The 17,564-nt window shown below is 40.3% G+C and overlaps 1 protein-coding gene across 1 annotated transcript; it reads left to right on the forward strand.

Annotated features, from left to right (window-relative positions):
- Positions 1-241: 241 nt before the first annotated feature.
- Positions 242-17,033, forward strand: pitpnab (phosphatidylinositol transfer protein, alpha b). Its single transcript, XM_053441283.1, has 12 exons — positions 242-455; positions 4,647-4,677; positions 8,446-8,591; positions 8,949-9,040; positions 10,244-10,251; positions 10,523-10,597; positions 10,948-11,031; positions 11,146-11,223; positions 12,101-12,211; positions 12,584-12,706; positions 12,886-12,968; positions 13,593-17,033. The coding sequence occupies exons 1-11, from the start codon at positions 439-441 to the stop codon at positions 12,931-12,933; spliced, it is 813 nt and encodes a 270-aa protein (XP_053297258.1). The 5' UTR covers positions 242-438; the 3' UTR covers positions 12,934-12,968; positions 13,593-17,033.
- Positions 17,034-17,564: the final 531 nt, after the last annotated feature.

Here is a 17,564-nt window from a genome sequence, read left to right on the forward strand (position 1 = left end):
TCATATTTAATCTTTTGTCACCAATGAACGGCTCCAACATTATCTCGGCAGATTTATCTTTTTACTGTTAATTCTTATTAAAGGGTAGCCTATGTCTACATTTAGCTATGCTGTATTTAAATAAAAAACTGAATGGATCAGCTTGGTTCTCTGGGATGTATGGACCCACCCAACTGAACCATCATTTTGTGGGTGTGCTCTGCGCCGCACAGGCCTCGGTGGCTCTGCGCGCAACAGCAACGCATCGCCGCTGCCCCGATCAGGAAGTGGATGTGAAGCAAATAAGCGACTGTGGAGGTAGGATGACATAGAGGGGGAGAGGTGTAAGCGAAGCGAGCAGAAGGAAAGAAGAGACCGTCGGAGGGAGGGATCGACCCTGTTTCTGGACCTGCACTGAGCTGCTGCCCTCTGGGATATAGTCCACTGCGCCGCCAAAAGATGCTCATAAAGGAATTGTAAGTAACTGTTTGTGCATGAGTGTGTGTGTAGGGGAGAGAGAAAGAGAGCGATAGCGAGGGGGAGAGAGGAGAGAGACTGTGTTAGCGGGTCCATCCGTCTGGTTACGCAGCGTTGACATTGTGACCAGTCGCCCTGGTGTGGAATTACCAGAGAGCGGCCAGGGTGATGTCGACATCCCGTATCTGTGTGACTCCATGTCCGTCATCATGGTGCACGCACACGGGTCTCCTCCAGCCCGACGTGCTCCATGCTTAAAGCGAGGGAATGTGAAGAAGCAGCGGCTGCAGTCGCATCAGCAGCCGGCGCAGGCGGGCATGGCTGTGCCCTTCACATTGAGCGCAACCAGCCCTCCAGTGAAATCGGGAGAATAGCCTTTCACTGTGGGGAATCACATTATTCCTTTTCTGCCGTGGTGTTAAAATGACGGACGGTGTGATAGGAGTGTTGGTGCATGAGGGAGGGACGGCTGGTGTGCGCCAGCGTCCATCCATGTAAGCAGCCGTGGCCATGTTATTGATTCGCGGTGAAGGTGAAACGACTGAAGGAGCGTTTACCTCCGGAGGAATGGGGGATATGCGAGGTGGGTGGTGCACCAAGGGTGGAGGGATGCTCGAGGGGAGCGGGGCAGGTGTCGGGGAGGCAAAGCTTTGGCACAGAAAAAGGCAAACGGCGAGGTTTTGACGCACCAGTCGGGCATTTCTGAGAATCTGACAGCTGGGCCGAGGGAACAGGATGGAAAGATAAAGTGGGATCTCGCGTGCAAAGGGAGAGATGTGGGGATTTTTGACACTAGTGCTGTAACACGTTCCCTCCGCAGGCCCGAGTGTGCTGTGAGGATAACTGACAGAGGCCTACCCATGAATCAGCTGGTGGTCAGAATAAAGGTTAAGGCCAATATCCCACTTCATCTGCCATTCATGGGCATTATACTCTTATTCCATAACCATTAGCTAACAAAGTGGGATGTTGTTGGCCTTCAGATGAAAAACCACACGTTACTAAGGCTGTTGACTCCAGACATGATGATGGTTCCATCATTTTAATGCTCTTAGCCATTGTGCCTCAATGAGCCATAGTGACACACCTGTAGAAACAGAGCTGTTTATTTTCCCTTTCATTTTTGAGGCTTCAGTATACTGCCAGACATATTTGTCAAAGTTTTCTATACATTTCTTGTATAAAAAGTAATTTCCCCCCATTTATTATCATATTTCCATTGTATATATTTGAGCTATTTGAGGTCATAGGTTACTGCACAATTGTCACCACAGGCAGCTTCTACAAACTATCTGATCTTGAAAGATCGATAATGATTAGAGTCGGCATGGCTTAAATGGGCTTAACATTTGTCAACATTGATTATTGTCTTGATTTCTCACCACGTGTATTAAATCAATAAATGGTTCTGCACCAAAAAATGCCCAGGAATCGGGGGTGATGGCATTGGCTGAAGATCTGGAATGATTAGGGAGAGTGTGGGCCTCAGCGTTCCGCCTGGAGATTAATTAAATCGGTCATGATTAAATGCTGAATTCACTACCCTGTCAACACATGGGTACAGAGAGACGTCCGTGAATGCACACACATACACTCACACCAAGATACCATCATTGGGGTCAAGAGATAGGGAATCGATCCATGTCCACAGGTTTGTTTTTCGACTCGGTAGTGCTCACCTGAACCACTGACCTAAATAACTCCTGATCCACTTTTTTCTGCACTTCCATAGACTTTGTCAGATGTTCAGCAATACCCTGTACACTGTATGATGTGATGAACAGAATAAATGAATGAATAAAAGAATAGCAGTCAAAGAGGAAGTACGGAGTGAATAAATGGAGAAGAGGAGAGGACAAAAAAGAGGAGTAAGTCAGTCGAGAAGAGGTGTGCCCTTAAGCAACAGGAAGACACCTGATATTTCTGTAGAGACGAGACAGAGCAACCAGGGGAGTTAAGTCCTTTAGTCTAAGTTCAGCAGCAATTAAAATATCCTCAGTATTTACATTTTCTCTGTTAAAACTTGACCATGTGCTACACAATAGACTCACTTTGCGGAATCCGAACATCTTGAAAGTTGAAGCTGCAGTACAGTCATTTTAATTTTGTCATTGGTGGTTTTCACTGTCGACCCTCTAATGCCAGACTGGGACTGAGACCCAGGTTACATTCAGTAGTGACTGGGACGCAGGGTTATAAGAATTTGGGAAATTCATTTCAAAATCTCAAAACAATCAACCCAGCTTTATTCTGTATATGAGTGTTGTGGGGTATAAAAGGAGTTCCGCTCACACTTTCTTCAATCAGTGCACACTCTGGATAGTTTGTCTCTTTAAAGCTGATACCACAGCACCTAAGAATAAAACCATTTTTTTTTTTTTCAATTGAACTTGAACCACAGCATCTTTTTTAAAGTATAATGTTCTCAACAAGTTATAATATCCATATTTCTGCATTGTAGCAAGTTGTTTAATGTTTATTTTACTTTAAACAATCTTAACTAATTTCAACTTGGAAATGAGTATTTATAAGTTTCAATTGGAATATTCAAAATGAAATCTGTGACGTTATTTAATGATTCATTGTTTCACTGCTGCCTCTCTGGCTCAGTCAGTGCAGGCATGGATGTCATTATATTGTGTGGTTTACCGACTTATGTGTCAGTATTTCCTGTTTGATTTCCCAACATCCTTTTTCTGGAATGAAAGAATGTTGGAGACAGACAAAATATGGCAAAAGGAACTCATGAGCCACAAAATGCAGATAACATATTCATAAACTTATTTTTTTCCCCCGTGTGATTAGATTTTATATCGGGTAAACATCTTTTGCAACCACATGCATGGTTAGTTTACACCCATTGTGAGGTGCTGGTGTTCATATGACCTGCAGATACATTCAAACATTTTCTGTAGCTTAAAAGAATTTAAGAAGTAAAGCAATGAAACACAATAAAATGTAGGACATAATGAGTACATTGGTTTCATGTTAAAAAAGCAGAACACAGATAATGTTGGAAACATCAGGATAATGACCAAGACCTGCAGTCGAGGGGCAGACCGATAGTTGGTTAGCGCCGAGCAGAGCAGCTTTTATAACCCTAGAAAATGTTAGCTTCAATTTATAAAAATTAACAGCTTCCACTGTGGTTACAAAAATATTAAAAAAATTGCATTGGCCCTGACAAAGATGTAGTCCAAAGTGCTGCATTCTACACAATCCCTAAACAAAAAGTAACAATCTTGCACTTCATCCAGGCCTTGTCTTTGTTATATAAATATTTTTAAATAACTAATTAAAAATCAATGTGTATCTCAAACACAGCATCCTCTCATCTAAAGTGACCTTTGTCATAAACCTTGTTAGATGAACAGCTCAGACAGTCGATGTGAAAAGCAGACCTCACACCTCTGCAGCTTTTCAATTTGATCTCGGCTGCTTTGCTGCTTCACTGAAGCAGATTCTCATCTTCTCCTCCGAATAGCAAAGAATAAATCATCTATTCTCTCCTGATGACTCAGTGTCACAGTGTCAAAGTGAAATATGTGAGATCCATACGTAATTGGCTGCTTTCTCTGTTAAATTTGGAAGCTGTGTTTTAATTTATCATCCCGTTATTAATAATAACAAAGGATAGTGTGTCCTAAAGTCCACTCTTTGGTGAAATCTATCACAAAATGTAACTTGTGAAGTGCTTTTCTGCGTTGCCATGACTGTGTGATCGTTATCTAGTAGAGTGTGTATAGCTCACAGGACATGTGCTGAGTCCCTGTAGCTGTACTCCAGCTCTTCTGACATAGTGTCCGATAACTGATCTCCAGATCTGTATTGAGCTGAACGGTTAAAGATGTGGTCAGTGTGTCACTCACAGGATTTCTTCAGGCTAATCCAGTCCACAGAGCATGAGTGTCATAATATAATGTCAGTAATGAACTTATCACAGTATTTGGGGATTTTTGCTGACACAGTACCATTATCAGTCTTCAGGGAGAGTAATGCCAGAGTAACTGGGTCTGAATGTCTGGTTTCCTTCACTGTATTTAATGGTGTGAATGAGTTTAACAGAATCAATGCCACTGAACTTCAAAACACAAATGACTACATCATGTAGAGCTCAGTAAAGGAACAAAGTTTCGGTTGATTGATTCATTTTGATGTTTGAGACTAACTTTCTTTTCTCTTCTTTCTAGTCGAGTGATTCTTCCCATCTCTGTGGAAGAGGTAAGTTTTATTTCAGCATATGTAAGTGTGTGTGTGTCTGTGTGTGTCTGTGTGTGTGCTTGTTTTTGATACCTTTTTTAAGACCTTTTCCAGCATAAAACTGACCTTGTCAGGACCAGTAGACCTCATGGGGGCCAAAGCCAGGTCCTAATGAACAAAAGATCCTTTCCAAGGCCCTGGTTAAGGTTAGTTGTAAGATGTGGATTGTGTTTAGTTCAGGATCAGGATCAGGGTTGGCCATGAATTGGTCATGGTTAAGGTTAGGGGTAATGTTTGATTAGGCTGTGTGTGTGGTCCAGGTATTACTCATACCTAAATCTGTTTATATGGTCACATTAGTGGGCGTGGTCTGACTTATGGGTGCAAAAATCAAGTACCTATAACGTAAATCATTAAAGTTAAAGCTGAAGATATGTTCTAAGATTAAGGTTAATGTAAAGGTTAGGGTAAGGTTTGTTTAAATTTAGATTAAGGATAGATTAGGTTAGGTTTAGGTTTATGGTAAAGTTTAGTCGAGGTTTGGGTTTATGTTTAAGATAGGTTTAGGTTTAGGTTAATATTAGGGTTACTCTAAGGTAAGCCATCACGTACCTGCCACCACTTAAATAGTTTTTTTTCTGGATAATGTTTGAGGTTTTACACGTGTATACATATTTAAATTATGCACAACTATAGGACTTTTTATATTTTCAGGAGTGGTATATCGCCAAATCCATTACATATGGAAAAATGCAGATATGATCACCTGGAGAACAACTTGTTATCTTGATATTCTGCATCTGATGAGCTTCCATCGTATCAAAATAGATTGCAGAGTGTTTTGAATCAGCACACTCAGCAAAGTCTTTCACCGTCCTCGTCCTCTTTTTCTCTGGCTGTCCCTCTGTCCCCTGTTATCCTCACTTCCATTGCACTTTGCTGTTCTATTCAGGCCTGCATGTTAAATGAGTCACCTGAAACTACTTGCCTGACACTGTGTGTATGCGTGTTTGTGTACCGTCCTCGCCCTGTGGATTATGTGCATTTACATGAGACACATTTTTCTTTCGGTGGAGACATATTGGTAGAGACCGGATAAATGTTTGAAACAAATAATCTGCTCTTACACACACTGAACTGTCTCAGGTAAGAAAACCTGTTTGCAGTCGAGATTAGAATGACACATGTTTTTACAAATATACAGTACGTGTGTATACAGGGAAATACAAGAAATACTAAGTATATGAACTGTAAATAAAGATGGATGACATGCCAGCTGCCTTAAAGTGAAGCCAAAGTGTCTCCATCGCCCCCTAGTGACCAGCTGGCCTCCACCATGTTAGTCGATTGGACATGGACTAAACCAAAGATTAAAGTAAATTTGGTCAAATCTGTTTTTGTGATTTTTGACTGGTCAAACGTTTGTGATGGAGGGACCTCGCTACCACAGCTCCATCCCCCAATCGCTACTGCGTAGACTCAATTATGCAAGATGGCAATGTGCGTATCCGTTATATTTTGGCTGTATTTCTGGATAGTGGGAGGAAGAGACGTGTCGTCCGTCTTTATATACAGTCTATAATAAAAAAGACATTTCGTACATGTTTCTTTTGAGCTGCATCCAAAGCAGAGTTGGAAACAGCCCTTGGTCTTGTACATGTTCCTTTTCAATCTGCCTCAAAACAAAAAAGTAGTGGACAGGGCAACATATCCTGATTCCCTCGGAGGCTTTAGATCTTCACGTGTTGCTTCTCATCAACGGTGGCGATAGCGTCGTCATATTTCTGCATATTAGGTCCGGTTGTGTCTCAGTTGTGTCGTCAGCGTGGTGTGTCACCATCTAAAAAGCTTTTTATTTGTCTGATATGTGATCTACAAAGCCTGAAGACAGCTGAGTAACATCCCACTGTCCCTTGAACCACATGCGCCCCCTCTGCCCTTCACATCACATCCCAGCACAGCCTCGTCTTCACCGCTCTTCAGTTATTTGCCTCCACATACTAGATATGGAAATGTGTTATTTGCTCAAAACACTAAAGGAATATTGAAACCATCTACCATTTTTTTATTTGGATTCTTTCTTTGATTTAGATTCTTTTACCCTTTCCACAATGAAATGTTATTCTTTAAAACGCATCACAATAGGTTAATGCCTTTTGTCTGGAAGTGTAATTGTCAAGTGAGATTGTTCCAGCTGTCGATAATTCACTGAATTGAATTTACAGTTTCTTAACTGAACGTGAACTCGTCCCACAAAGCAAGGGGGAATTATATTTGTCCGACACTGTAACTGTGGAGGCTTCGCTGTTCCTGCATCTCATTTATTTAGCAGCCGGTTGCGGCTTCTGCAGCGGATTTAAAGGGAACTTGCCTCCAGTTTGCACCTGACTTTCTCTTTGTTCCACAGTATGTGAAGGTCATTTGAACCAGCTCCGCACAGATCATCTAGGCCTTTGCTATTTTTGCCTTTCCTTGATGTTGCTGCAGAGGAATCCCTTTTAAAATGCACACTGAAGGTCACAATTAAGAGGGGCGACATCAGTATAGAAACTTTCCTGTTAATTTATGCTTTTTTTTCTTATTCATCTTCTTAATGTCATTATTATTCAGCAAAGTTAAATCATCTTGTCCCACTGCAAATACATCTAAGGGCCTTTAACTATCCCTGCTATTATAATGATATATGGGTTGCCAAAGTCTAATCAGTTTTTTGTCTATGGTCTGAAGAAAAAATGCCTTTCTGGAGAAACATTTTTACAGGATAAATTGATATGTAAATAGAATTTTACCACAGACAGTAGGTTCGGTATATATCCATGTCATCCATGAGATGTATTTGTGTTACAGTTTATTGGTAGTTTTGTTTTTGCAACATTTGTACATTTACTGTGCTTCTTAAAAACACTAGATCCAATCACCTCCCATATTTTCTCAAAAAAAAAAAAACAGTTGTGACTGGATAATTATCTTTATCGCTTCAATAAAGATCTAGATGTTGACAATTAAACTAGTTCAGATAGTTCTGTTTCAAATCAACTCTGGTTCCTAGTTTGGTGAACAAATCGACCACAAGAGGAACTGATGCTTCATTATTATACTTTCTTATTATCTAATGTACACGCATGTAACCTGTTATGTTCTCGTGGTTTGATTTTACAGAAGAATAACGGTAATCTCTTATTTTTAGAATCTGTAGAAGAAAAAAAAATTCTCACTACATCAACTTGTCCCATGTCTATGGATGTTGTAAGTGTGGCTGTGCTCTGGTCCAGCTTTGTGCAGAGGTTACATGGTGGATTAGAGGTGATTAAGAAATGAAAGGAGCCATTGTCCTGTGTTTAAAAACTCACGTGCACACATCGGGATCAGTAAGATGGGGGTTGAGATTAGGAATGGTATGACCGTTTGTGGTGCGGGTTGTGAATGTGGAAATAAATTGGGCGCAACATAATTAGACGTGACAAGAAGGACCTATGTGGAACAATAGTGTATGGAAGAGAGATTACGAGGATTCAGGGACATGGTGTGGTGAAGGTAGCGATCAGGGACAGAAGAAAAACTAATCCATCCCTTGAGATTGCAAAAGATGAGCTGGTATGAGAAGAAGGATTTTTTTTCTGTGTGAATGTGAAAGCTCACTAATCTTCAGGATGCTACATGACAACTCTTAAATGCATTCATTAAGGAAAGCTTGAAGGGAACGTCTACTTACGTCTCCCTGTAAACACTCACACTGTGTGTGTGTCTGCCTCAGTCCAACCTCCTTCTATTTCTCTCTTTTGTTTCCAGTACCAGGTTGGCCAGCTGTACTCTGTGGCTGAGGCCAGTAAGAATGAGACGGGTGGAGGAGAGGGAGTGGAGGTGCTCAAAAACGAGCCCTACGAGAAAGATGGAGAGAAGGGACAGTACACACACAAAATTTACCATTTGCAGAGGTAAGTTCATTCATATGATTCAAAGATGACCTCCCAGTTCAGTCTATGTGATGTAGTTGGCTGTAAACAAATACTTGAAGAACATTATAAGAAATATATTGTTATTAAACCAATATAAAGGTTAAATAAAGACTGAAATGTATAGTGTTGTGTAACTGTTTCTAAGATGTTTAATATCAGGGTTAAAGAAATAAAATACATTAGATTACTTCACGATAACAGTTGACTGAAGGTCAGGTAAAGGTAGCCTACATATGAATCGAGTCTCTCCTGATTCAAATCGAGTTAAATAAGTCGACATATCATTTTTAAAATAATGTTTTGTCGTTTTTTTTTTCTCTCTTTCCTGCTGTGCAGTAAAGTGCCATCATTCGTCAGAATGTTGGCTCCATCCTCTGCTCTCAATATCCACGAGAAAGCCTGGAACGCATACCCTTACTGTCGCACAGGTAACTCAAACTCACACACACACACACACCATTTACTAACACAAACTACACACTAGCACACATGCATCTTCTTCAGAATCCTTTTTTTTCATTATATTCATAATTGCGGCACCTGTTATAATTAGCTAGTTCGTTTTTTCTAGTTTTTTTCGCCACATCTGACTCACCGAGCTTTTGTGGTGCACCAAAAATAGCATTTATATAAGGGTTTGCGTATTTCATGCAAGAAAACCCTTCTTATTATTTCCGGTTACAGCAGTAGACACTATTAAAAGACATAGGTGATGAATTAATGAATAAAAATGAATAAATAAACTATATGTTTCTTAGAAGTGGGATCTTCTGTGCATAATGCAAGAATGTCATAGTAGCAGTAAAATCCTTAGTTATGGTTAAAAACAAAATCCTGACATCTTTGGAAAGGTCCCCGGAGGAAGTCCCACCCGCCAAACTTTTAATTCGTTCATGTTTTGATATACTTGTTATCTGAGATCTGTCCCCTAATATAGATTAAACAGGAATCAGAGGAGGCTCATTTTTTTTTTTAACCAAACCAGGAACTTCTTATCTGTTGTCATCACATTTGATTTAAAGGGAAATGATGATGTTCAACTTTATCATGTGCACTTTAATCCTGGAATTGTGTCAATGCAAATGCCTCAAATTTTAGAGGTGACAAAGATGCAGATCTGTCAATGGAGTTAATTCCACCCCTCTCTCTATCTCTCTCTCTCTCTCTCTCTCTCTCTCTCTCTCTCTCTCTCTCTCTCTCTCTCTCTCTTTCTCTATGTCTCTGTCACCTTGAAGCAATAGTTGAATAATTTACTGTGTGTCCAGTGAGAAGAGTCATGCAACCATTCGAGCCTTTCAGGCTGAGATCACACACGCACAGACATACAGACACACACACACTCACACACACACACACACACGTGCACACACACACGCGCGCACACACACACACACACACACACAAATGTTTGTGCTTCTATCTTAGTGAGGACACTCATTGACATAATACATTCCCTAGCCCCTTAACCTAAACCTCAACCTAATTCTAACCCTAAAACCGAGTCTTAACCCGGTCTCAACGGTTCATCTTTATTAAACCACACTAGTTATTATATAACTCATGTTTTCCAAACTCTTGATATTCTTTCTTTCTCTTTTTGCTCCTGCACATTATTTCACCCTGCTCTGCAGTCATCACTGTAAGTATTTATTTTACCTTTGTGCTTTAAATGTCATGTATGTCGACAAACAGCAAACTGTGATTCACATAGTGGCAGCAAATTAACCTGAAAGTGGAGAAAGAAATCTGAGCCATTTCAGTGATATAGTAGCCGGAGCAGAGATAGTCAGGCACCATTACTTTTGTGTGTGGTTGTGTATGTGTGTGTGTGTGTGTGTGTGTGTGTGCGTGCGTGCGTGTTGGGCGTCGGTGTTCCTCTTCACTCCAGTTCACTTCTCTTTTCTCTGCAGAACGAGTATATGAAAGATAACTTCCTGATCAAGATTGAGACATGGCACAAACCTGACACAGGACACCTTGAAAATGTAATTACCAAAGACCACCGAAGGTTTATATGTGTATGAGCTGCATCTGGAATCGGGAATATGTGTTGGTTTGGGCTTCATTGTAAATCATTCTGTATCTCACATTTGTATTTTGTTTATTACCATTTCCCACAGTCTGTTTACTTGTCTCCTAATTACAAAATTACTTTCTTGTCCAGAACACATAGACACAAGCCCCTTATTTAGGCTCTCATTTTCACTTGCGTCATCAATGCTTTCAAAAACGTTTTTCCCAGAGTCTCATGTTCTCGTTTCTGTCGTATCGTGTGTGTGCTGCCTGCAGAGACTTTGGTCTGTATCTATAGCTGAGCTCTGTGGTTCTGCTTCAGGTTCACGGGTTGGACCCAGAAACTTGGAAAAAGGTGGATGTAGTCTATATTGATATTGCGGACTCATCCCAAGTGGAACCCAAGGTAAATATGTTTAGCGTAAGATCCATATTCAGATGATTGCAGGAACTAGATCTCTGACCTCTTGTCGTCAGCTCATCCACGTGGTTCACTCTGGTTTTCCCTCTGTCGCTCAAGGACTATAAGGCAGAAGAGGACCCACGCAGGTTCAAGTCAGTGAAGACCAGCCGAGGCCCTCTAGGACCAGACTGGAAGGTACAGTGTTTTGTTGTAAATGTTGATTGAGATAAATGATAAACTAGAACTCGGTAGAGCGCATATCTCTACCAAGGCCAAATAGCCCCCTATTATTCAATTATGAAATATCTCCTCGGAAAACGTTGAATATGTTGAAAATTAAAGAAAAAGGATGTGATATCAAATTCCTGGATCAGATCCGCACCTAAATGTAATGTTTTTCTGGAATTCTGTCTAGTAGTTTTTGTGTAATCTTGCTAACAAACACACAATCAAACCAACAAACAAAGAAGGGAGGTAACAGAGACCTCTAACTACATTAGTTTTAACTATTGATGAACAAAAACTAAATTAATCACTTTCACATATTCTTGTTGCTTGGCAACTGCATCATTTAATCAGTATTGAAGTACTTAACACAAGACAAACATTTCTGTATTATGTAACCTGCGCCATAACCAATCTGGGGCCTTTTGGGTTTTAACGACCTGTGGGGGAGTTAAACTAAATTACAAACAGCCACTTGCAGTTTGTTAAGGTGAATATATTCTAGGATTTTTTACCTTGGTATATTTAAGTTGAACTGTTTTAGGACCACAAACAGAAAATAAGTGGATGAATAAATAAAGAATATATACCTGTCAATGTAGTGTACAGAAAGCTTTGAAAGACCATTTAAGTCGTCATATGAGCTCAAATCTACTGACAATAGAGCCAAACTCCTATCAGAATCTATGAAATATGAAAAAGTCGAATTATTTAAAACCTTAAGAACATTTTGCAGCTGTTGTTTCATCAAAATGTATTGCTGAATATTTATGAAATACATTCACGGAGATTGCCCTTAAATATATGAATGAAAAATTTAGCTTTGTGTACGTTTGTGTACTTGCAGAAGGAACTTCCTAACAAGAAAGACTGCCCACACATGTGTGCCTACAAACTGGTCACCGTCAAGTTCAAGTGGTGGGGTCTGCAAAATAAAGTGGAGAGCTTCATTCAGAAGGTTTGTTTACAGCTCAGACTGTGTTGTCAGCTTATGATCGTCATGACATCCAGGTGGCCAAAGCTCAAGGTCAGCTGCTGAGCAGGGATTATTAACAACCTACTGTTTAACATGATGATGTTGGTGTCACCGGAAACGCTGGTGTAAGTACGCTTCCTGGACAGTACTGTGTGTTGAGGACTGTTGAGCCACTGTGTGTCCTGTGCATGCAAACATAAGTGCTGTACCAGCCTCTAGTGGATAAACAGGGTAGAGCAGGATGGAATTGAACATCTCCGATAATCACACAGCTTAATTTGATTGTTAGTGCTTGAAGATTCACTTTCTCCAAATTACTATATGACTTTATATTTCATTTCCTGTTCTTTTCAGCAAGAGAAGCGTTTGTTCACTAATTTCCACCGTCAGCTGTTCTGTTGGATCGACAAGTGGATCGAACTGAACATGGAAGACATTCGCCGTATGGAGGAGGAGACGCGCAAGGAGCTAGATGAGGTTAGCAAAAAAAAAATTTCAATTTTAATTTCCCAGTAAGTGCATATGAACACATGAGTAGAACTAAGTTAAAAACATTATCTCTGAGTGATGAGCCAGGACAGGATGTGTGAACACTCGTGTGGCTGTGACAACATGCCAGTGTGCTGCATATGATGTGTTTGTGCTGTGTCTGTCAGATGAGAGTTAAGGACCCGGTGAAGGGGATGGTGGCTCTCGAGGACTGAGGTCGCGTCAGACTGTGAATGCTGCTGCTCATCAGGTGAGAGGAAGAGTTTTGTGAACCGTTAGTGTTTATTTGTATGTCAGTATTTTCAGGCTATTTCCCTGTTTGCTATCTTTAAGTTGTTTGTGTTTTTTGCGACAGTATGATAATCAATGTTCACTGATATTAAACATTAAAAATAAGAAGGTACTCACATTCGAGCATGGCGGATGTCTGTATCACTGTATATAGGTTATGTTGGCTGATAGGTAAGAGGATATTGCAGCCCAGAAATGCTCATGATATTCTTGATGTTAGTATTTGTCAAATGTGACGCTTACTACATGTCATGACATGTATTCAATATCCCAAGTTTTGCCCAAAGACCAAAACAATGACCTGAAAGAAGTTAAAAAGCTCTGTACAGTTGGATTGCAATGATCTGTGGGTTCATCACATGGTCTATTGTTAGTGTAACAGTATTAATTAATGCTGCGTTAACAGATCCGGAGTGAAATATACGTGCTTAAAAATATTAATAATAGTTTCAGCTACTAAAGTCATGCATGAGATGTGGCTGCATATTAGAAAAGCATATTGATGAGGGGTCAAAAGATTCCAGCAGTGTAGACGATGGCAGTGTCTTGTATACTTGCTCTCACCAGTGTGTGTCTCTTTCAGACCAGAATACCCAGACACCAGCGGATTCACATCCTCCCTCTCCTCCAACTGATACAACACCTGACCAGTCGCTCCAAACTCTTCCTCTCCCCGGTGCAATCTGGATTTTCGGGGACCTGGACCCAGTAAACTCCCAGTTTTTCAGACGATCTCCTCCACCCCATCCCACCTCCCCCGAGTCCCATCCGTCTCTCTTTCTTTTTTTCCATCCAGCGTCCCCATCTTGATAACTGCTCTGAGGCCTCTGGTAGCAACACTATAGATTTTGTCGGTCGGTCTGTCCTCTCTTTCTCTCTCAGTCTCTAAACCGTTCTAAACTACAGAGAATAGTGTCATATACTCTGCAATTTAGGATTTATTTCTACTTAAGATATCCCAATGTGTACATATACAGTATATCCGGGAGCTGAATAATTGTATTGAAATATATATATAAATATATAAATATATATAAACAGGGTTTTTAAAAATGATTTTGTCCCTCAGTTTGTCTGTGGATGTGTATTGTTCCAGACCAAGCTGTGTCTGCTCAGTGTTGCGTTCTGATCCTGTGATAGTTATTTTTTCTCGTTTTACTTTTATTTCTTATTTTTTCTGGATTAATCGTAGTACCTCCCTTTGCTCCATTCGTGTCATGTTTTATGCAGTGGGGATTTTTCGCCCTTTTTGTTGCTCAAAGTCAATTTGCTAAATCTACAAAACCGCAGCTGCACGGTCGCAATTGTGCTCAGAGTGTTATGTTGTGTCTGTTGTGCTCCTGGCCTACCACATAGGATTTCTTCGCTGTATATCCCTTAATATGTTGATGCGTTCATTAGGCTTTTCTGCTGCTTTGTGAGTTTGTGTGTGTGTGTGTGTGTGTGCGAGTGTATGTGTGTGTGTTTCTGTAGACATTGTAGGTCTTAAAGGTTTCCATACATATCTTTTTATAATTTTTCCTTCACCAGATCATTTCTAGCTCGAGGAACATTTCTAGTCAGGCTGTTCAAACAGTACAGTAATGCACACACACACACACACACACACACACACACACACACACAAAGAAAGACTCTCTTCTACAAAGTTAGAAGATGAAATGTGTGTAACGCTACAATGGAAAATGCACAGTAGACATTTAGACAATTAGAGGGAGTGTAGGACTGTCTCTTTTTTCTCTTAGTCTGACTATCTCTCCGTCCACATCATTCAAAGAGGTCAAATGCAAAACTTGTCAACATGGTGGTGATGTTTAAACGAACAGCCATCCAGGATATACAGTGCAGTAGAAAGAAAAAAACTAATGTTATTTGAAAACTTTACGTCCTCTGCATGATTTTATTTTTGCCCTGTCAGCCAGTCTGTCATTCCTCCAGTGGATAAATGGTATTATCCAGTGATAGCAATAACTACCATGACGCATTGGTTCTTACCTTTTATCATCGCAAAATCCATTTCACAGTTTGTTTTTATCATGACAACCGCTGTAGTGAAACAGTGTCCGAGCTGAGAGTCAAGTTGTTGGTGAAATATTAAAATGCTGGTTTTATTGTGATTGGATGAGGTGTTTGTTTTTTTTCTCCCGCTGGAATCTGAATCTGTTGTTTGTGACGGTGTTGGTTTTTTCGGTATATGCATGAGTGTACATGAGTGATGTATGGTGTCTTGTTGAAGAGATCTGATGCTGGCTGGGTAAAGAAAGGGAGGACGTATAGTGAAGCTAGAGGAGCGATCGCAACATGCGTTATACCTCTTCCTCTTGTTGATGTCTGTTTGGCCTATTTTGTCCTCAGTCACTTTTATTTTCCTCTTTTCCATCATTTCCTTCACCTCCTCCATATGTTCGTACAGTGTGGGAACTTCAGAGAGAAAGCAACAGAAAACCATTGGTATGATGCTGCTGACACAGGTATTCACTCAGAGTTAATACAATGGGATTGGATTAAGTGTCATGGACAAATTACTGCCATCAAAACATGTATTTATAGTTGTAAGCACTTGACATTTATAATCAAATAGATTACATTGAGATTTGTGGATATAAGAAAAAAATGATATTTTGCATTAATGACTGAATCACATACTGTATATCCATATTCTCATGTTTTTGAGCAGAGGTTTGGCATTTTACTGGATCAATTCAATTTACCCAGAATTCTAGTCAAGACTACGAAAGATAATTTCAATCGCTTGAGGGAAAAAAATCTTCTCTTTAATATCCATCTCATGACACTTCCTCCCTGTCTTGATGGAGTATCTGTTGCCTCCTCTTTGAAGAAGACCCTCTGTCCCCCCCGGTCGTCCCCCCTCCTTTCCCCTCTCTCTGTGTCCATCACGCATCTCACTCACTGTCAGTGATGGGGCTACCAACTGAATCATGGAGATTTTGTGGACGTACTGTATGTACTGACTTTGTAAATAGAAAATAAAGTAATGTAGATGAACACATAAATATATATATATAGACCAGACTGTCCTGCCAAAAACCTACAGCACCCCCTCTTGGCACTTGATCCTCTTATTCCGTCCGTCCGAAATCTTCAGCATCCCACAGACCAGAGTGACCAAGTTGCTCACAGAGGTGTTGTGAGGATGTGTAGAGATATAGTCGTAGTGCTGATAAGACCATTTCGAGGAGTACTGTCAGCTGTAGACATAATTAAATGAATTCTTACATATTGTTAGTGATTTTTTTTTCTTTTTCTGCTGGCTGCAGATTTTTAGGATGCGCCAGCAAAGCAGTGGAGAGAACAAAAATAATGAAAAGCAAAAAGCCTGCTCACTACTCCCTCTCCTCACGCTCTTCCCTCCTCACAGGGACCACGTCTCATTGACAGGACAGTGTATAGATATATATTTTTGTTCTGGGTGTTGTTGTACCTCTGTTGTCGGTCTCTGAACTACACTCGCCTCTCTCTCACGGGACGTATTCCATAACGGCAGCTTGGGTCAGGCCATTGATCCACATTACTCGCGGATGATGTCGGCACCACAAGTGGAGCCTGGGTTAGATTTGGATCAGTTTTGCCCCTCTTGTGATTCGTGATGGAGGGAAATTACTCCTCTGAGCAGAAAAAGGTAGATCCATTTTAAGAGCCTGACACACCACACCAACCGGCGAGAGAACGTGGTTTAACAGAGACAATCTCATAGATATCTGTTGTTAGATTCCTCAATTCATAATCAGAGTATGAAACCAGATGATTCCAAAACTGTTTTGAAATTATTAAATCTCTCTCTCTCTCTCTCTCTCTCTCTCTCTCTCTCTCTCTCTCTCTCTCTCTCTCTCTCTCTCTCTCTCTCTCTCTCTCTCACTCCTGTTGACCTGTCTCCTGTTTTCTTTCTTTTATTGTGAATTTGTGCCTTTTTGTCATCTTATCTTCCAATAACACTACTGTACATTGGAGACGTAAGAAATGAATAAAAAGAAGCAGAGCAACTGTACAGACGTTTTGATGTGAATGTTGTTGTTTGTTTGTTTTTACACAAAAACAATCGATGCAGCGTGTACAATGATACTTGTTAGGCTCGTGATAAAACCTGTGCGTCAACTATCCCACAATTACAGAAAATTATGAAAGTGGGAATTAAAAAATCATATTGCAATATATACATATTTTACACACATATGTATATTCATTTAAAATATAATTAATATATCAGTAAGATTGGTAATTCAACAATTTACTGGTGAAAAAACTGACTGTGGCAGGCCGTAGGTCCTATATGCATAAACCAGTGTTGTGCAAGTTCACACCTCTCATGAACTAGTTCAAAGTTCAGTTCATACAAGTAACCATGAATAGTTCACGTTCATAGTTCCCCATTTAAATTCTAAACTATTTCATAGTTCAGTTAATTTCATAGTTTGAAGGTGGAAAGTGAGAATGAAAGACTTGTTAAACTTGTTGTGTTAAAGAAAACCTTTACTGTCAGAATCTTTATCACACAATGTAAAATCCCTCTCTGCTTTCTCTTGCCATCTGTATATGA

This window comes from Pleuronectes platessa, chromosome 15 (assembly GCF_947347685.1).
Source record: "Pleuronectes platessa chromosome 15, fPlePla1.1, whole genome shotgun sequence".
Classification (NCBI taxonomy): Eukaryota; Metazoa; Chordata; class Actinopteri; order Pleuronectiformes; family Pleuronectidae; genus Pleuronectes; species Pleuronectes platessa.